This window comes from Podarcis erhardii, assembly GCF_964252035.2.
Source record: "Podarcis erhardii genome assembly, chromosome: 12".
Lineage (NCBI taxonomy): Eukaryota > Metazoa > Chordata > Lepidosauria > Squamata > Lacertidae > Podarcis > Podarcis erhardii.
The window spans coordinates 2783287-2802827 of NC_138513.1; the positions used below are offsets into that span (position 1 = coordinate 2783287).

The 19541-nt window shown below is 45.4% G+C and overlaps 1 protein-coding gene across 1 annotated transcript in view; it reads left to right on the plus strand.

The window, feature by feature from the left end:
• The first annotated feature begins 4525 nt into the window (after nucleotides 1–4525).
• Nucleotides 4526–19541, plus strand: part of LOC309325974 (EH domain-containing protein 3) — a 34796-nt gene continuing 19780 nt past the window's right edge. The window contains exon 1 of the mRNA XM_081834416.1: nucleotides 4526–5115. Within this exon, the coding sequence (XP_081690542.1) occupies nucleotides 4889–5115 (227 nt within the window). The 5' untranslated portion in view covers nucleotides 4526–4888. The remainder of the gene's footprint in view (nucleotides 5116–19541) is intronic.

Genomic DNA, 19541 nt, shown 5'->3' on the forward strand with positions numbered 1-19541 from the left:
GGTTAGCAGTGTGTGGTTTCCCTTTTTTTTTTAACCTAGGTCCTTGGTGGTGATGTAAATATGAAGAAAGACAATAAGCAGACACAATGGCCCTTATTCACCTTTCATTCTGGAAATGCACAATAAGGGAAAAGTAGCAGATACAATTCTGGGCTGTATTAACAGAAGTGTAGTCTCCAGATGCCTGTTGTCTTAGAAAAGCAGAGACATCACCTTGCCGACAAAGGTCCGTATAGTTAAAGCCATGGTTTTCCCAGTAGTGATGTATGGAAGTGAGAGCTGGACCATGAAGAAGGCTGATCGCCAAAGAATGGATGCTTTTGAATTCTGGTGCTGGAGGAGACCCTTGAGAGTCCCATGAACTGCAAGAAGATCAAACCTCTCCATTCTGAAGGAAATCAGCCCTGAGTGCTCACTGGAAGGACAGATCCTGAAGCTGAGGCTCCAAAACTTTGGCCACCTCATGAGAAGAGAAGACTCCCTGGAAAAGACCCTGATGTTGGGAAAGATGGAGGGCACAAGGAGAAGGGGACGACAGAGGTCGAGATGGTGGGACAGTGTTCTCGAAGCTACCAGCATGAGTTTGACAAAACTGCGGGAGGCAGTGGAAGACAGGAGTGCCTGGCGTGCTCTGGTCCAAGGGGTCACAAAGAGTCGGACACGACTAAACGACTAAACAACAACATCAACAACAAGTTTGTTTAAACCCATTTCACATCTGTGTAAAGTGGCGGCTGCAAATTCCATCGTTTCCTTATATGTGAAGAAGCGTTTCTATCTGTCCTGGATAGTTATTAGGGCCCGCTGTGGATTTTGTATTTTTCTTTCTACTGTTTTTGTACCACATTTTTCCTAGAATCCTCAGGTCCTCGGCAGCTGTGAACAATCGCAGCTTCTTTTGAGGTTGACGTGACTGCGACTGGTGTAAATTTTCCAAGTTTGGGACGCCTCAAAATATCCTCAGTATTCCAGTTTTGCCCTCCAGGTGGCAGAGCTGCCTGCCAGCACTGAAGCCTGACAAGATTTCGAATTCGCAGGCCAGTGATGGGTGCTGTTGGGTGCCATGTCCCAAAATGGTGCTTCCCTCTTCGGCTCTCTGCCTTCACAGTGGACTCCAGTCCATCTGGCCCTCCAGATGTTTGCTGGACCCTGACCCTCACCAGCCCCAAAACATCTGGAGGCCTGGGGAAGGTCAGGAGCAGGGGTGGAGGACCCTTTGACTTTCCAGATGTTTGCAAGTATGGGTGGAAAACTGATTTAAAATTTACAGATTGTTCCCTATTGAAGGAGAGTTACATGAAGATGATGTACAGATGGTACACGACATCAGTGCTGTTAGGGGAAATGTACAAAACTAGTTCAAATACATGTTGGAAGTGTAAGGAAAAGGAGGGAACATTTTATCATATGTGGTGGGATTGTAAGGTAATTTAAAAAAATTGGGAAATGATATACAGCGAATTGAAGAAAATGTTCCATTTAACATTTGTTTAAAAACCTGAAGAATTTTTGTTAAGGATTGTAGGGAAAGATCTGCCAAAAAAGCTGAAAAACATCTTCATGTATGCGACAACGGCCGTGAGAGTTTTAATAGCACAAGGATGGAAGACTGAAGAAACCCCAACTAAAGAATCATGGCAAGAAAAATTGATGGACTATGCAGAACCCGCAAAACTGACATATAAGTTACGGGACAAGGATAACTGTGACTTTAAAGATGAATGAGAATCCTTTACAAAGTATTTGAAGATGCAACAAAGCGAACTGGACTCCTTGGCTGGTTTGAATAAACATTCACAAACTTATTGATAATAATCAGCTAAATAGTTTGAGGATCTATACAACTGTGTAATATGCAGAAAACAGCAGTCTCAGAGAAATCAAAGACTGGAACTGAGGGAAGTTGGGGGGTGGGGGTGGGTGGGTTTTATGTGGGAGGGGGGAGGGAGGAAAAATGGGGAAAAAAATAAAGATGATATGTTTCTGGATAATATGTTTTATTTCAGTTCAGCCATTACTAAGATAAAATACATATTTTGTTATGTGCAAATGGCTTGAGGTCCGTAAATTAGTAATTGCTGAACTGAAATACAATTAAAAAGGAAGTATATTAACAGTGAAATATAATTAAGAAGAAGTATATTAATAGTTCCTGCCAAACTAGCAGTTCGAAAGCACGTCAAAGTGCAAGTAGATAAATAGGTACCGCTCCGACGGGAAGGTAAACGGCATTTCCGTGCGCTGCTCTGGTTCGCCAGAAGCGGCTTAGTCCTGCTGGCCACATGACCCGGAAGCTGTACGCCGGCTCCCTCGGCCAATAAAGCGAGATGAGCGCCACAACCCCAGAGTCGGCCACTACTGGACCTAACGGTCAGGGGTCCCTTTACTTTTACCTATATTAATAAAGGTAAAGGTACCCCTGCCCGTACGGGCCAGTCGTGACCGACTCTGGGGTTGCGCGCCCATCTCGCTTAAGAGGCCGGGAGCCAGCGCTGTCCGGAGACACTTCCAGGTCACGTGGCCAGCGTGACGAAGCTGCTCTGGTGAGCCAGCACCAGCGCAGCACACGGAACGCCATTTACCTTCCCGCCAGAGCGGTACCTATTTATCTACTTGCACTTTGATGTGCTTTCGAACTGCTAGGTGGGCAGGAGCAGGGACCGAGCAACAGGAGCTCACCCCATCGTGGGGATTCGAACCACCGACCATACAATCGGGAAGTCCTAGGCGCTGAGGTTTTACCCACAGCGCCACCCGCGTCCCTTTTACCTATATTAATAGTGAAATAATTATTAAGCTATTGTTACGGCTAAAATCTGGGTGCAAGGCTGCTCTGCCACCCAGCTCATCGGACTAAGTCCGTGGGTCCCTGCGGAGGAAAATGAGCTCAGCCGGAGACAGGAGCAAACTGCAGAAGATCCAAGTTTATTGCGCAACAGGTTCAAGGCGAGATTGAATAGTGAGAAAGGGGTGACACGAGTTTTTGAAACTCCCTCCATGTCCCAGAATACAGTGCAAAACACGTCATGAATACATTAAAGAGAGGTTTGGTTACACAGATTACATCATGAGTATATTAAAGAGAGGTTGGGTTACACAGATTAACATATGGAGGAGGGAGGGGGGAATATGCAGAGCTGGAGATATGCACAGATAAACACTTCCTGGGGATGAGAAAACAATGGTCCCAAATATGCATAGTCTGCCACCCGACATTGCCTGGAGGAAAGGCTGATCAGAGTGATTTGACAGGATTAGGGTCTTAACACCTTGCTTGAGGGATTATGCTGGACAGGGGAGGTGTGATGGAGTCCTAGAGAAATTGAGCAAACTGGCACGTTGATTTTCTATGAATTTTAGAGATTTTAGTCCCTTTTGACATTGACAATTGGAAATAAATGGATATATTGTGGCGAAGAAGAAGGTGAAGAAGACATGCCCCCCTCCTTCCGTATCACTATTAAGGAGCCTACACAACACAAAACACTGTTGCTGTATGTAGGTTTTATTTGTTTTTTATCTTACATTTTGGATACAGATAGGTAGCCGTGTTGGTCTGCCATGGTCAAAACAAAATAAAAAAATTCCTTCCAGTAGCACCTTAAAGACCAACTGAGTTAGTTCTAGGTATGAGCACACGAAAGCTCATACCTAGAACTAACTCAGTTGGTCTTTAAGGTGCTACTGGAAGGAATTTTTTTATTACATTTTGGAAATATACATCCAGTTTATTTCCCTTTAAAATTTTGCGGGCCCCAGGAGAGCGGGGCCCTAAGCTATAGCTTGTTTAGCTTATATGGATATCCGGCACTGGGCGGATGCCTGCATCCAGCTAACATCTGGAGGGCCAGAGGGCCTCCATCCCTGGCCCTGTCCTCTCCCAGCCTCCAGGGGTTTGGGACTCCAACTCCCATCAGCCCCTCTCCAACTCCCATCAGCCCCTCTCCCAGCCTCCAGGGGTTTGGGACTCCAACTCCCATCAGCCCCTGCCAGCTCCGTGGGCGGGGCCAGGCATTGCCATAGAGAGAACGCGAGGCGCAGCGCCTCTCAGCCCGGACTTCCGGCCAAGCCGCCCGCCGCCATCTTTCTCCCTGGCGGTCGCTCTCCCGCCTCAGGGCGTCGCCAGGAGTTGGGTCCGCTTCCGCTTCCGGCCCGACTTCCTGAAAGGTTGGCATTTAAAGCCCCGCTGCCCGGGCGGGGAGGCTGCTGGGCTGCCATTCAGCTGCGCGACGACGCTTGCCACTGAAGGAGTCGCCTTTGCGGAGGCAGCCCTCGCCAAGCCTCAGAAATTGCCTTAGAAAAATCGGAGTTTCCCTCTCTTGGCGCGTTGCAACAGCCATTTTTTATTTCCCAATAAGCCTTTGCAAGCAGTTATTAGCAAAAAACCCCCCCTATTTATTTTATTTTTTTGCATTTCATTTCATTTCATTTTTTGCATTTCATTTTTTGCATTTCATTTCATTTTATTTTTTGCATTGCATTGCATTTTTTATTTTTTGCATTTAGCAATCAAAAGCCATTTTTGTGTGCTTGCATTTCTCTCTTATTTTTTGCAGTAGCCCTTCAAAAGCAGTTTTGGGGGGCTTGCATTTTTATTTTTTGCAATAGCCCACCACCAGGACAGCGTGGGCTCTTCTTTTCCTGCAAGGGATCTGGAGATCTTGCCATCCCCTCCTGGTGCCTTCCCCCCCCCCCTTCCTCTACCTCCCCACCTTATCTTCAGGGCCCGATTTTTTATTTTTCATTTTGCGAGCCAGCGATTCCCTTTCCCCGGCGGCTCCGTCTGCAGCTCCTCGCCTCTCCTTCCATTCATCGGCCATCAGATCTCCTCCCGGAGCCCAGGATCTCCTGCTCGGCCCCGATTCCTTGACCCACCTCCGTTTGCAAGATGTTCAGCTGGCTGGGCAACGACGACCGGCGGAGGAAAGACCCCGAGGTGTTCCAGACGGTGAGCGAGGGGCTGAAGAAACTCTACAAAACCAAGCTGCTCCCTCTGGAAGAATACTACAAATTCCACGAGTTTCATTCGCCCGCCTTGGAAGATGCCGACTTTGACAACAAGCCCATGGTCCTCCTCGTGGGACAGTATTCCACCGGCAAGACCACCTTCATAAGGTAAAAACTGCTGGGTCTTTTTTTAAAAAAAAATCTTTATTGAAAATTAACAAATATACATAATAACCAACATTCCCAAGGATTCCCTCACATAAAATAAAATATCTAAATTACAACCCCTGCATAATTATACACTTAATTATAAAACCCACCACCCACCCTCCACAGCAATTCGACTTCTTTATAGTTCTTTCCACCTGTTTCTCCTTGCATTCTATAATGAATTATTTTTGTTAACTTCTGATTTTTCCTTCTTTCTTTCTTTTGTTATTGCTTACATTTTTTATTCTAAGCCTATTAACATGTCATTTTTAGAACAGTGTTTTGACATGTAATCTTCGAAAGACTTCCACTCCATTCTTAACTTTTGATTTGATGGATACCTTATGATTGAAGTTAATTTTGCCAATTCTATATACTCACTTAATTTACAAATCCACTCTTCGTTTGTTGGTATGTCTTGAGATTTCCATTTAGTAGCAATTGTTGTTTAGTAGCTGTTGTTGCATATAAAAAGATTGTTTTTTCATATGTGGTATGTCAATTGCTGGGTCTTTTTTATTATTTATTCGATTTCTAAACATTTCCTTTATTATTATTATTTTTTAATCACATATACACTCCGAAACATAAAGACACCTCCTGGTGTTTTTAATTTCTCCCCCTGTCTTCTCCCTCTTATATCATAACAACTATGCAATAATCTCTAAGGCTTTCTGTGGCTCATCGTTCAAATTCTGCTCACAAATTCATCATGCTATAACATTTCTTTAAATGTTCCGAAAAAGGCTTCCTTTTTTTGCTGTTAGCGTGGCCCATTCTGCATAGATCCGGGGTAGGCAACCTAAGATCCAGGGGACCGGATCCAGCCCATTCGCCTTCTCAATCTGGCCCACGGATGGTCCGGGAATCAGCGTGTTTTTACATGAGTAGAATGTGTGCTTTTGTTAAAAATCCATCTCTGGGTTATTTGACGGGCCTGCCTGGTGTTTTTACATGAGTAGAATGTGTGCTTTTATTTAAAATGCATCTCTGGGTTATTTGTGGGCCATAGGAAAGGCCCTTTCTCGTGTTGTCACCCACCAAACGTCTTGGGGATAGGGGACACAGAGAAGGGTATCGGATGACACATGCAGGGTCCAGGTCAGTTCATATGTGGAGAGGCAGTCCTATAATAATATTAAATTTATTATTTATACCTCGTCCATCTGACTAGGTTTCCCCAGCCACTCTAGGTGGCTTCCAACCCAATATTGAAAACAATACAGCATCAGACATTAAAAACTTCCCTAAACAGGGCCGCCTTCAGTTGTCTAAAAGTAAAATAATAGTTGCTTATTTCCTTGACATCTGGTGGGAGGGCGGTCCACAGGGCGGGTGCCACTACCGAGAAGGCCCTCTGCCTGGTTCCCTGTAACTTGGCTTCTCGCAGGGAGGGAACCGCCAGAAGGCCCTTGGAGCTGGAACTCAGTATCCGGGCAGAACGATGGGGATGGAGACGCTCCTTCAGGTCTACTGGACCAAGGCCGTTTCGGGCTTTAGAGGTCAGCACCAACACTTTGAATTGTGCTTGGAAACATACTGGGAACCAATGTAGATTTTTCTGGTGTGGGGAATAAATTCCTTCTCGTCTGTATTGGCGGGAGGGGTGTGTGCCTGCATGAAAACTGCCCTGGTGGGTGCATATTTCAGTTCAGAATACAATGGTTATAAGGCGCTTCTGGACTTTTTGTAGTGGGAAAGAGATATAAATTCAATACACCTAATCTCTCTAGTTCCTTTTTGTGCTCTCTTCTTCTGACTTAGATTTTGGAATGTGGAGACTTTCAGCTTTTGCTTTCGTATCCTTTGATTTCTTTCCCAAAATGCTGGCTTTCTTGCCGGTTAGACGAGCCTCTTAAACAGCTGCCTGGTGAAACACAAGGCAGATCTACACCTTGTATTTAAAGCACCTTCAAGGCACATATAAAGTACATGTCATTGCCCAACGAATCTTGGGAATTGTAGTTTCTCACCCCAGAGCTACAATTCCCAACACCCGTATCAGACCACAATTCCCAGGACTATTTGGGGGCAAGCCATGTGCTATGAATGTGCTTTAAACGTATGTTTTGGATCTGCTGTGGAAGGCTGGGTGTGACACCAAGTGCATGCATTACCATATTTTTTGCTCCATAAGATACACTTTTTTCCTCCTAAAAAGTAAGGGGAAATGTCTGTGTGTCTTATGAAGTGAAAGCATGGTTCCTGGAGCCGAATTGCCCAGGGGCGAAAAGCAGATCATGCCTTTTTTTTTCAGAAAGAGGGAAGGGGGTGTTGAAACAAAACCGCTGAGCAGCTGATCGGCAAGCGATCGGGAGAGATAAGGGACTCTAGAGATAAAGGAGGCTGCCTGGGAGGGGGGAGGTAAAAGCCCATGGATCCTCAGGATTTTTGCACTGGTTCACCCCAAATTAACCATCAGATCACATAGCATGACCATGGCTATAGCCTGCATCAAAAAATCATGCATCCACTGTTTCGTGGGGCCCGCAGTGGCTCAAAAATGTGGTTACAAAGCACGGATTCACATAGATTCTCAGGATTTTTGCATTGGGCTACCCCAAACTCACCGTCAAATCACATGTCTGTGGCCATAGCATGAACCATGAAAATCATATATCCACTGTTTCGTTCAACCCCCCCCCCCTTTCTCCTCCTCTAAAAACTAGGTGCGTCTTATGGTCAGGTGCGTCTTATGGCGCGAAAAATACGGTAATTTGTGCTGGGTTTCAGAACATTGGCAACCATACCGGAAAATAATTTGCCATGATTCTTTTCTGGGGGAAACTGTGCTCCTGGCCTTTGTATACAATCCCATGGAGAAAAATTGCGAGATCACTGGAGCCTGTGAAAACCTTTGTGGGTCTTTGTGGTGAAAATTAGCATGAATGGGCACGTATGAGATACCAAGACCATAGTTTGCTGACCTTTTAAAAAACTGGCAAAATATTATGGGACTCCTGAAGGAGAAGAAAATCCAGGAGGGTTAGTCTGTTGCAGGAGAAATAACAAAGCGATTTGTGGCATCTTGAAGCCTCACAGATTTTATTATGGAGTAAACTTTAATGATAATCTTTAAGCTGCCACAGCAAGACTGTTTTCCCTGGGAGCAAAGTTTGCGACTGATGGTGTTCAAGGCAAAGGGGTTTCTCATGTTCACACAGCAAGTGGTGTTTACATGAGAGGAGTCTGTGGAATGCTGAGTGCACAGATTCTGAGAAAATTATGGGCTGCTAGTATGCTTAGATCACGTCTTCCGTAATTGAAGGATATTTTGGAGGAGAGAGAGAGGGTGGGGGAGAGATTTTAGGTGCCTTAGCTGGGTGCATAGCAATTGTTTGGTGGTCCCTGGAGATTCGAAAAATACTTTTCAGGCTTCTCTCAAGTGGTACCCATAAACTTGCAGGTGCAGAAGAACAAAGATGGTCTACTGAACAAGTGGATGCCTAAAAACAGGATCTGGGCAGTCATTCCACCTACAGTAGGAAGAGTTACAAACCCCATGGAATATCACTAGTAGGAGACTTATCTACCTGTGTCACCGTGAGATGGTTCAGGCTTAGTTCTCACTGAGTTGGTACGGCTGCGTCTGGGTTGTAGCATGTCAGACCGCAGGTGGGGTCTCGTACAACTGAAATAGCCAGACATAGGCTTTTCCGCTCTTGCTGAAAACTAGGCGTTGGGTCAAGGTTTGACCGTGGAACCTTTCCTGAGGCAAGATCAGAAGATGGAGCAAGCTTGTTTTCTCCGACTCCTGGAGGGTAGGACTCGAACCCATGGCTTCGAGTTACAAGAAAGCAGATTGCGTCTTCTAAGTGTCAGGAAGAACTTTCTGACAGTAAGAGCTGTTCGACAGTGGAATGATCTCCCTCGGGAAGTTGGGGGCTCTCTTTGGAGGTTTTAAAGCAGAGGTTGGATGTTTTAGCTGAGATCCTGATCCTGAATGGGGTAACTGTGCCTGCTCTAGTTATCTCCTGCTTGGACTCCTGCAATGCACTCTACGTGGGGCTACCTTTGAAGGTGACTTGGAAGCTACAACTAATCCAGAATGCGGCAGCCAGACTAGGGACTGAGAGCGGCCGCCGAGACCATAACACCGGTCTTGAAAGAACTACATTGGCTCCCAGTACGTTTCCAAGCACAATTCAAAGTGCTGGTGTTGACCTTTAAAGCCCTAAATGGCCTTGGTCCAGTATATCTGAAGGAGCGTCTCCACCCCCATCATTCTGCCCGGACACTGAGGTCCAGCGCTGAGGGCCTTCTGGTGGTTCCCTCACTGCGAGAAGCAAAGCTACAGGGAACCAGGCCAGAGGGCCTTCTTGGTGATGGCACCCGCCCTGTGGAACACCCACCAGATGTCAAAGAAATAAACAACTACCTGACATTCAGAAGACATCTGAAGGCAGCCTTGTTCAGGGAAGTTTTTAATGTGTGACATTTTAGTGTATTTTTGGTCTTTGTTGGAAGCCGCCCAGAGTGGCTGGGAAAACCCAGCCAGACAGGCGGGGTACAAATAATAAATTATTATTATTATTATTATTATTATTATATATTCCTACATTGCGGGGCTGGACTTAGATGACCCTTCAATTCTATGGTTCTAGATCGAATCCATAGGAACAAAGGAAGCTGTCTTCTCCCAGTGGAGTTCTTCTTCCTAATATTGGAGGTGGTTTGCCTCTGAACACAAATTGCAGCAGCTGGAAAACAGCTTATGAATTTTCCGCATAGGTACCTGATTAGCTGTGTTGGGCCCAGAATGCGAATCTAGGTTGGCCTTTGACTTGATCCTGCGGCCGGGTTCTTCCTACAGTGCGATCATGGAAGGAATCAAATGTATCTGACCTTTCTCTTTGTCCAGTGCATCTTCCAACGGGGAAGATTTTTCCAGGTATTATAGCCCGTTGTTATTTGTTAAATTTATTAGTCAGTTTTTTTTCCTTTCTTTTTGCCACAGCAATTCAAAGTGACTTGCAATACGTTAAACAAGAAACCAACCAACCGGCATTAAAATATATAAATGCAAAAGGCGATTCTCTTTAAAAACAATGCAACCAAACTAAATTAAAACATCCCACCCATGCGAAAAGGCTGTAGAGAATTAAAATGATTAATGTCTCATCTGAAGCATGTCTATACTGTCTGAATTTTCCCCATAATAGTATGCGTAATAAGGCCCTTAGACTTTTACTGATACCGGTGTCTCTCTTCTGGATTAGTGAAAATACAGCACCGCTATAAAACTGAACTCCTGGGCTGAATTACGTAGCTTCTAAGAGCGATTTTACAGCGGGAGTGGCTGACTTGTAAAAGCACCCTGTGATCCTTGGATGAAGGGAGGTATATAAATTTAATAAGTAATACAAACTAATAATAATAATAGTACTACTAGTAGTAGTAAAAGGTCAAGGGACCCCTGACCATTAGGTCCAGCCGTGGCCGACTCTGGGGTTGCGGCGCTCATCTCACTTTATTGGCCGAGGGAGCTGGCGTACAGCTTCCGGGTCATGTGGCAGCATGACTAAGCCGCTTCTGGCAAACCAGAGCAGCGCACGGAAACGCTGTTTACCTTCCCGCCGGAGCGGTACCTATTTATCTACTTGTGCTGGTGTGCTTTCGAACTGCTAGGTTGGCAGGAGCAGGGACTGAGCAACGGGAGCTCACCGCGTCGAGGGGATTCAAATCGCCGACCTTCTGATTGGCAAGTCCTAGGCTCTGTGGTTTAACCCACAGCGCCACCCGCGTCCCAATAATAATAGTAGTAGTAGTAGTAAATTGGCTGAAGGACCATATTTGTCCTTGACCCTAGCTTTCAGGGACTTCATAGCAGAAGTGGGAGTGACCCATTGCCCCCCCCCCCAAAATGATTCACACACACAACCCAACCGCCCTACCCCACCCTCAGTTGACCTGTGCATGAATTGGGTTCATCACCCGCCTCCCCAAATGAGGGATCTGATGACTGGAGAGGTGGTGATTTGTATCCCCCTAGGGCACTGAGCTGGGCTGGGAGATTTAAGCTGTTTCCTTTTGGCTGCCAAAATCTTTGGGATCCTGAAGGAGATGGAAGAATTGCTGGGGAGAGGAGCAGCAACAGCCTGGGGTGGATATTCTACGTGGGGCTGCCCTTGAGACTGACCCAGAAACTCCCACGGGTGCAGAATGGCACAGCGAGGCTCCTTACGGGGTCCTTGTCATGGGATCACATTCATCCAGTGCTATACCAGCTGCACTGGCTCCTGGTGGAGTACAGGATCAGGTTCAAGGTGCTGGTTTTAACCTTTAAAGCCCTATACGGCCTAGGACCCTCGTACCTACAGGACCGCCTCTCCTGATATGTCCCACGGAGGACCTTACGGTCTTCAAACAAAAACATCTTGGGGGTCCCGGGCCACAAGGAGGTTAGGCTGGCCTCAAGCAGAGCCAGGGCTTTTTCGGCCGTGGCCCCGATCTGGTGGAACGCTCTGTCCCAAGAGACTAGGGCTCTGCGGGACTTGACATCTTTCCGCAGGGCCTGCAAGACAGAGCTGTTCCACCAGGCCTTTGGCCAAGGCACAGCCTGACCCCCTCCTCTGGTAATCCTCATAGAACTCTAGCCCAATGGTTGCCATTAATTTGATTCTGAATTGATTTTAGAATGAATTGGTTTCAGAATGCTGTATTACTTTTACTGTTGTGAGCCGCTCTGAGCCCGGCTTCGGCTGGGGAGGGTGGGATATAAATAACATTTTATTGTTTTTATTATTATTATTATAAACTGCTCCTGGCTTAGGGAGTTCTTTTAGCGCACCATTTGCCTCCATATAAGCCTCATAAGAATTGCTGAGTTTAGCATCAAGGAATGGAGTTTTAAAAGAAAATATTGGGGAAGGCATGTAGCCCAGCATTGAAGATTTCCATACAAAAAGACCCACCCCTGGCGGGGCTCAGAGAGACCCTTGCCTAAAAAAGCTTGAGAGCTGCTGCCAATCTGTGTAGACAGTATTAATCTAGATGGGTCAAATGTTCTGACTCGGTTCCAGGCAGTTTCCTCTGTTCCGTGCTGTCCGTGGGTTGTCCTAATCTTCTGCTGAATGTCCTTACGAATCACACTCCCTGTTTTTTTTTTTTACCAGTAGCCTTTTAAAAATATTAATATTCTGGTTCTTCAGGGTCCAGTTTTCTGGCTCTGTAGAAGCGAAGTCTCAACGAGTGTGTGTTTCCTGCTTTTAACACGCGTGTATGTAAATACTGACACGGAAACATTTAAGACGAGGAAGGGAAGAGGACAGAATCCTCAAATTGTTGGGTTGGAAGGGACCAAAAGGATCATCTATTTTTTATTTTTTTTATATAAATATTTATTAAAGTTTTTAAATATAAATGCACAAATAATAAACAGTCTTACTTCTATCACAGACATAGTTTCATCACTTCTTTGGACTCCCTCACGTCTCCCGCTCCCATTTACCTCGTTAAAAGTTTTTTCCAAACAAATTATCAACTTGTTTACAATCTCATGTCCACTCATTCAAATATAATCTAGCACTTCTTCCAAAAAATTTTATATTTTCTTTAGTCTCACTTATCATCAAATTTCAAATCTAATTTAGTGGTGGCCAGTTTTTTATAATCTAGCATCCTTCTTAGCATTCAACCAAATTACAATGTTTTTGTAGATACTTCTTGAATTTCTCCCAGTCTTCCTCCATCTTCTCTTCTCCCAGGTCACGGATTCTGCCAGTCATCTCGGCCAGTTGCATATAGTCCATCAGTTGCATCTGCCAGTCTTCCAGTGTGGGTAGATCTTGAGTTTTCCAGTTTTTTGCGATGAGTATCCTTGCTGCCGTTGTTGCGTACATAAAGAATGTTTGGTCCTTCTTTAGCACCTTCTGGCCGACAATACCCAGGAGGAAAGCCTCTGGTTTCTTAGTGAAGGTATACTTAAATACCTTTTTCAGCTCATTATATATCATTTCCCAGAAGGCCTTCCCCTTAGGGCATGTCCACCAGAGGTGAAAGAATGTTCCTTCGTTTTCTTTACATTTCCAACATTTATTATCAGACGAATGGTATATTTTGGCAAGTTTAACTGGGGTCATGTACCATCTATATATCATTTTCATTACATTTTCCTTCAGAGCATTACATGCGGTGAAGTTCAGCCCAGTGGTCCACAACCTTTCCCAGTCCTCAAACATAATGTTATGCCCAATGTCCTGTGCCCATTTTATCATAGCCGATTTAACCATTTCGTCTTGTGTATTCCATTTTAACAGCAAGTTATACATTCTAGATAATACCTTAGTCTTTGGTTCTAACAATTCAGTTTCTAACTTCGATTTCTCCACCTGGAACCCTAACTTTTTATCATTTTTAAAAACTTCTTTAATCTGAGCAGAAAAGGATCATCTAGTCCAACCCCCTGGAATGCAGGAATCTTTTGCCCCACGCGGAACTCGAACCCACAACCCTGGAATTAAAGAGTCTTATGCACTACCGAATGAGCTAGATGTGCCTTAACTCTGTTTATGTGCGCAAAACAACAACAAACCTCTGGTTATGTGAAACATTCAATAAACACACAAGACGTAACCGGCTGGACGTTTGAAAAAATAATATATACTATTCATTGTGTTGAATTGTAGATCTCAACAGAAGTAGCTCATAAAGTTCAACGAAAAAAGTAGAAGACCCAGTGGATCAGTTCATTCTCTAAATCAGCATAAGGTCCATACATGTGAAAATGCAGTTCCACAGAAGATTTCTGGAATATTAGCCTTGTTTCGCCGTCCTGGGCTTCATCAGTAGTACAAACTCATATATGATCTCACAGGACAGTGGATCTTATAGCATAGTAGTAGCTGCTATCCTGTGATATCATATATGAGTTTGTACCACTGATGAAGCCTAGGAACTGCCTCAACCTTTTGTGTGGATTGTTTGACTCCACAGACAGGTGGAATAGGGATTTTCACATATATGGACCTTGTGCATCATCTGATTAGAGAATGAACTGATCCAATGGATATTCCACTTTTTTCGTTGAATTGTAGATTTCAACAGAAGTAGCTCATCAAGTTCAACACAATGAATAGTATATATTGTTTTTTCAAACGCACAGCCGGTTACGTCTTGTGTGTTTATTAACTCTGTTTATGTCACGAGAGCTAGGTCCGCTGACCCCAGGCTGGGACTGGGCAAAGGCGGGAGTTTTGATAGAACCCTGGGGGCTGTGGCTCAGTGGTTAGAGCATCTGGCTTTGCATGCAAAAGGCCCTAGCTTCATTCCCCAACCTCTCGCAGTTTGACTTGGAATGCCCCCTGTCCGAAACCCTGAAGAGCTGCCAGTCCGTGCAGACAATATTAAGCGAGATGGACCAGTGCACCTGACTCTGGATGAAGCCAATTCCTATGTTCCTGCTGTGAGATTGTGGGGAGCAGATTCTCCCCCCATAACCTCCTGCCAGACACTCATTACTTGGAGGGAGAGAAACTCAAGTCTGTGTACAGACAGCGAGAACCCACGGAGAGGTAATAAAATCTCCCGTACCTGGTGATTGTTGACCTTGAGAGGTCCTGGAATTTTTTACCTGCGCTGGTCTTTCGGAAACCTAATCGCTTGAATGCAAGAGCCAAGTACAGAATGACCAAGCAGTTCAGCTGACTGCTTTTTCTTTTAAAAAACAAAACAGGTCCTGATCTTTTTTCAGCCAGAAAATAGCATGTTTCAGGTATACTGGACCGAGGCCGTTTGAAAAAGCTTTCCCCCATATCTGCACTAGGCCATAGCGGCTATTTACCTTGTTATTAAATGTAGCCTGGTCCTGTTCAAAACTACTCTATCAAGGGAGTCCTCTGTCTTTTTTTCAGGTAGAGTCTGTCTTCTCCTCTTATTCCAAACACAATAGCAGAGAGATAGGCGGTCTTTTTAAATGCTAAGAAGGGCTTTGGAAACCACAATTCAGAGGGACCAGAGGGACTCCATCTATGATGTTTATTGAGGGCCTACTGAATAATGGTCTCATTGTGCATTTTAATTGCACACAGACCTGACGGATTTTTCTTAAACGCAGAAATCGTAATGGATATCAGCAGCTGGAGACAATGGGCCGGCTGAATCTCAGCTTAGATGCTCAATTCCCTGCGTAGAATTGCAGAGCTGGAAGAGAGACCACAGGGATCAGACTTGGGTCACAGTCGAGAGGCTTAAATGGAATTGCCCGATAGTTGAAGCTAGATCGGGGAAGGCTGGCTGGGAGGTTTTTGAAACGGGGAAGGAAGGAGGCCTACTGTGCTGAAGGTCGGTGAAGCAAGATGTTTGTGTCCGTCTGCTTCTGCCGATGTGCAACTCTGCCGCCCAAGGAGGTGTCGTAACTCTGCGGCAAAGCATTCGCTGCACGCACAGAGGGTCCCAGCTCCAGTCTCGCCTGCCTGAAGCCCTGGAGCGCTGCTGCCAGTCCATGCAAACAGTGCTGAGCTAAATAATAATAATATAATAATTTATTATTTATACCCCGCCTATCTGGCTGGGTTTCCCCAGCCACTCTGGGGGGGCTTCCAACAGAAGATTAAAATACAGTGGTACCTCGGGTTACATACGCTTCAGGTTACAGACTCCGCTAACCCAGAAATATTACCTTGGGTTAAGAACTTTGCTTTAGGATGAGAACAGAAATCGTGCGGTGGCAGCAGGAGGCCCCATTAGCTAAAGTGGTGTTTCAGGTTGAGAACAGTTTCAGGTTAAGAACGGACCTCCAGAACGGATTAAGTTCTTAACCCAAGGTACCACTGTACAATAACCTATTAAACATTAAAAGCTTCCCTAAACAGGGCTGCCTTCAGTTGTCTTCTAAAAGTCTGGTAGTTCTCTTTGACATCTGATAGGAGGTCGTTCCGCAGGGCGGGTGCCACCACCGAGAAGGCCCTCAGCCTGGTTCCCTGTAACCTCACTTCTCGCAAGGAGGGAACCGCCAGAAGGCCCTCGGAGCTGGACCTCAGTGTCCGGGCAGAACGATGGGGGTGGGGACGCTCCTTCAGGTATACAGGACCGAGGCCGTCTAGGACTTTCAAGGTCAGCGCCAACACTTTGAATTGTGCTCGGAAACATACTGGGAGCCAATGTAGGTCTTTCAGGATCGGTGTTATATGGTCTCGGCGGCCGCTCCCAGTCACCAGTCTGGCTGCCGCATTCTGGATTAGTTGCAGTTTCCAGGTCACCTTCAAAGGTAGCCCCACGTAGAGCGCATTGCAGTAGTCCAAGCGGGAGATAACCAGAGCATGTACCACTCTGGCAAGACAGTCTGCGGGCAGGGAGGGTATCAGCCTGCGTACCAGATGGACCCAGTGGCCTGACTCTGTAAAAGGCATCTTCCTATGTTAACCGAGGGGTTTTGTCTCGTGTGGGGCACTGATGGCAGAAGGGGACAGTCATGAAGTCATCAGTGCTGAGTGGGACCCTGAGGGTCATCCATCTCAACCCCCTGCAATGCAGGAATCCTGTCCACAGCTGTCTCTGGGTGCGCTTGAACCACCAGCCCCCTCTGGTTAACAGCCAGGCGCACAGACGCATAGCACCACGGTCCAGCTGGCTGTCGCTGTGCTTTGCTATAGTTGCTGCTGCGAGTTGCTGCGGTTTGAGCCTGACTCCTCTTGATAATAAAATAAACACAGCTGTCCCCGGGAGATCTGGCTGCCAGCACAGACCTCTCTCTGGGCCCAGTCGTTCCCTTTCTTTTATTTGTTCAAAGCCTTTGTATCCTGCTCTTCAGCCGGAAAGGCTCCGCGAGCAGTTTGCAGACCGGCGAAGGCAGCCCAGCCCCAGCTTGTAACCCAAAAAGGATGCGACACAAAAGGAAAAGGGGATGGCGAGGGAAGAAGAAACAAGCCGACTCAAGGCGCCCAAATTCTTAACGTTGCGAGATTCTCGTAAATAACCGGTGTGGTGCAGAAACGGGCTGCTTGCGGTTGAGAAACAGATCTTGGCAGGCCCCAAAAATAGCTTAGCAGTGACTCCACCCTGGAAGCAGCACCTGGAATTGACCATTCAAGGTGAGGCCTTGGCTGAACTGGCTGGGGCTGATGGGAGTTGTAGTTCCAAACACCTGGAGGGTGCCATGTTGGCAAAAAACTGCCCTAGCCCTAGAGCCCTAAAAGCTCTTACACTGCTCTCCTTCTAGACACTGTCTTCCAGTTTGGCCAATGTAAACACACTCCTTTCCCAGGGCGTATCAATCCCATCAGGTTGAAAAAGTACCGTATTTTTTGCTCTATAAGACTCACTTTTTCTCTCCTAAAAAGTAAGGGGAAATGTGTGTGCGTCTTATGGAGCAAATGCAGGCTGCGCAGCTATCCCAGAAACCAGAACAGGAAGAGGGATTGCTGCTTTCACTGCGCAGCAATCCCTCTTGCTGTTCTGGCTTCCGAGATTCAGAATTTTTTTTTCTTGTTTTCCTCCTCCAAAAACTAGGTGCGTCTTATGGTCTGGTGCATCTTATAGAGCGAAAAATACGGTATTTCTATTGGTTTACATACAAAGCTTTCTTCCCTCTGTCTGTCCCACAACGTCTCTGCCTTCTGGAGGTGCCTGCTTGGGGATCCTTGGATCTGGAATATTTTCACACACCAACAACACATCCTGTAGAATTCTATATTTTATCTGCACAGTTGTAATGAATTTCTGGAACCAAAAAGTCGCATTGAAAATACATGACTCTTGAGCTCTATTTTGGCCCCAAAACGGCAACTTAGGGATTCTGTTTTGGCAACTGTAACCCTGGTTTAAGGAGCCATTTGGCACCTATCTTATATACCTCAGGTTACAGACGCTTCAGGTTACAGACTCCGCTAACCCAGAAATAGTACCTCGGGTTAAGAACTTTGCTTCAGGATGAGAACAGAAATTGTGCTTTGGCGCTGCGGCGGCAGCGCGAGGCCCCATTAGCTAAAGTGGTGCTTCAGGTTAAGAACAGTTTCAGGTTAAGAACAGACCTCCGGAACGAATTAAGTTCTTAACCCGAGGTACCACTGTATATAACACTGAACTGATGATTGTTGGCCATGCAGCAGCACTTTTAACCAGTTCCAAATTGAGGTGGGGACCCTGGACCCTGGAGTGGGGGTCAAATGTGGCCCTTCTGTTCTCTCTTTCTGGCCCTTGAAATCCTCCCCGGGCCGCCGCCCCCCTTCCTCAGCCACGCCTTCCCTGACTTATTTCTGCTGTATGTGTTCTGCCTCTTTGCTCGCCTGGTTGGAGAGATGAGTGTGCGACTGTATTTTAGGGTTACCAGACGTCCCCATTTCCCGGGGACAGTCCCCGGATCTGCGAATAAATCCCTGGACAAATTCCATCCCCAGAATGTCCCCCGACTTCATCTAATGTCCCCGGAAAATGCAGTCTCTTATATATATATAATTTTTATTAACTTTCCAATAAAAACAAATTTATAACACAATTAAACATTAGGAACTCATCACACGTCTTTTTTCTTTTAGACTTCCATCAACATGTCTGATAATTTTCCGTAGTTATTACATATCTTCACATTTCTTAATTTATATTGCACTATGTATATCTTATCTTACCATTTACAGATAGGTAGCCGTGTTGGTCTGCCATAGTCAAAACAAAACAAATTCCTTCCAGTAGCACCTTAAAGACCAACTAAGTCAGTTCTTGGTATGAGCTTTCGTGTGCATGGTATCTGAAGAAGTGTTCATGCGCACAAAAGCTCATACCAAGAACTGACTTAGTTGGTCTTTAAGGTGCTACTGGAAGGAATTTGTTTTATCTTACCATGTTATTTAAACAATATTTCTACCAAATCTTCTTACAGAGCTTCTTGGAAACTTACAAACATTATATCATTATCACAAATATTTTTAATATATTCAGTAAATTTATTCCAGTCCTCAGTGAATCTTTGGTCCCGTCGGTTGCGAATCCTCCCTGTTAATCTGTCCAGTTCTGCGTAATCCATTAATTTCATTCTCCATTCTTCAATTGTGGGCATTTCTTCTTGTTTCCATTTCTGGGCCAGAAGAGTTCTAGCTGCTGTTACTGCATACAAAAATACTTTCTGATCCTTCCTTTTTATCTCACCACCTAGAATTCCTAAAAGGAATGCTTCTGGTTTTTTAACAAATGTATATTTCAATATTTTCTTGATCTCATTATATATCATTTCCCAGAAGCACTTCATTTTTTTTTTTACATTCCCACCACATATGATAACATGTCCCTTCTTTCTCCTTACATTTCCAACATTTATTACTCACTTTATACATCTTACTTAATTTGACTGGTGTTATATACAGTGGTGCCTCGCAAGACAAAATTAATCCATTGCGTGAGGCTCTTCGTATAGCGGTTTTTTCGTCTTGCGAAGCAGGCCCATTGACAGCTTA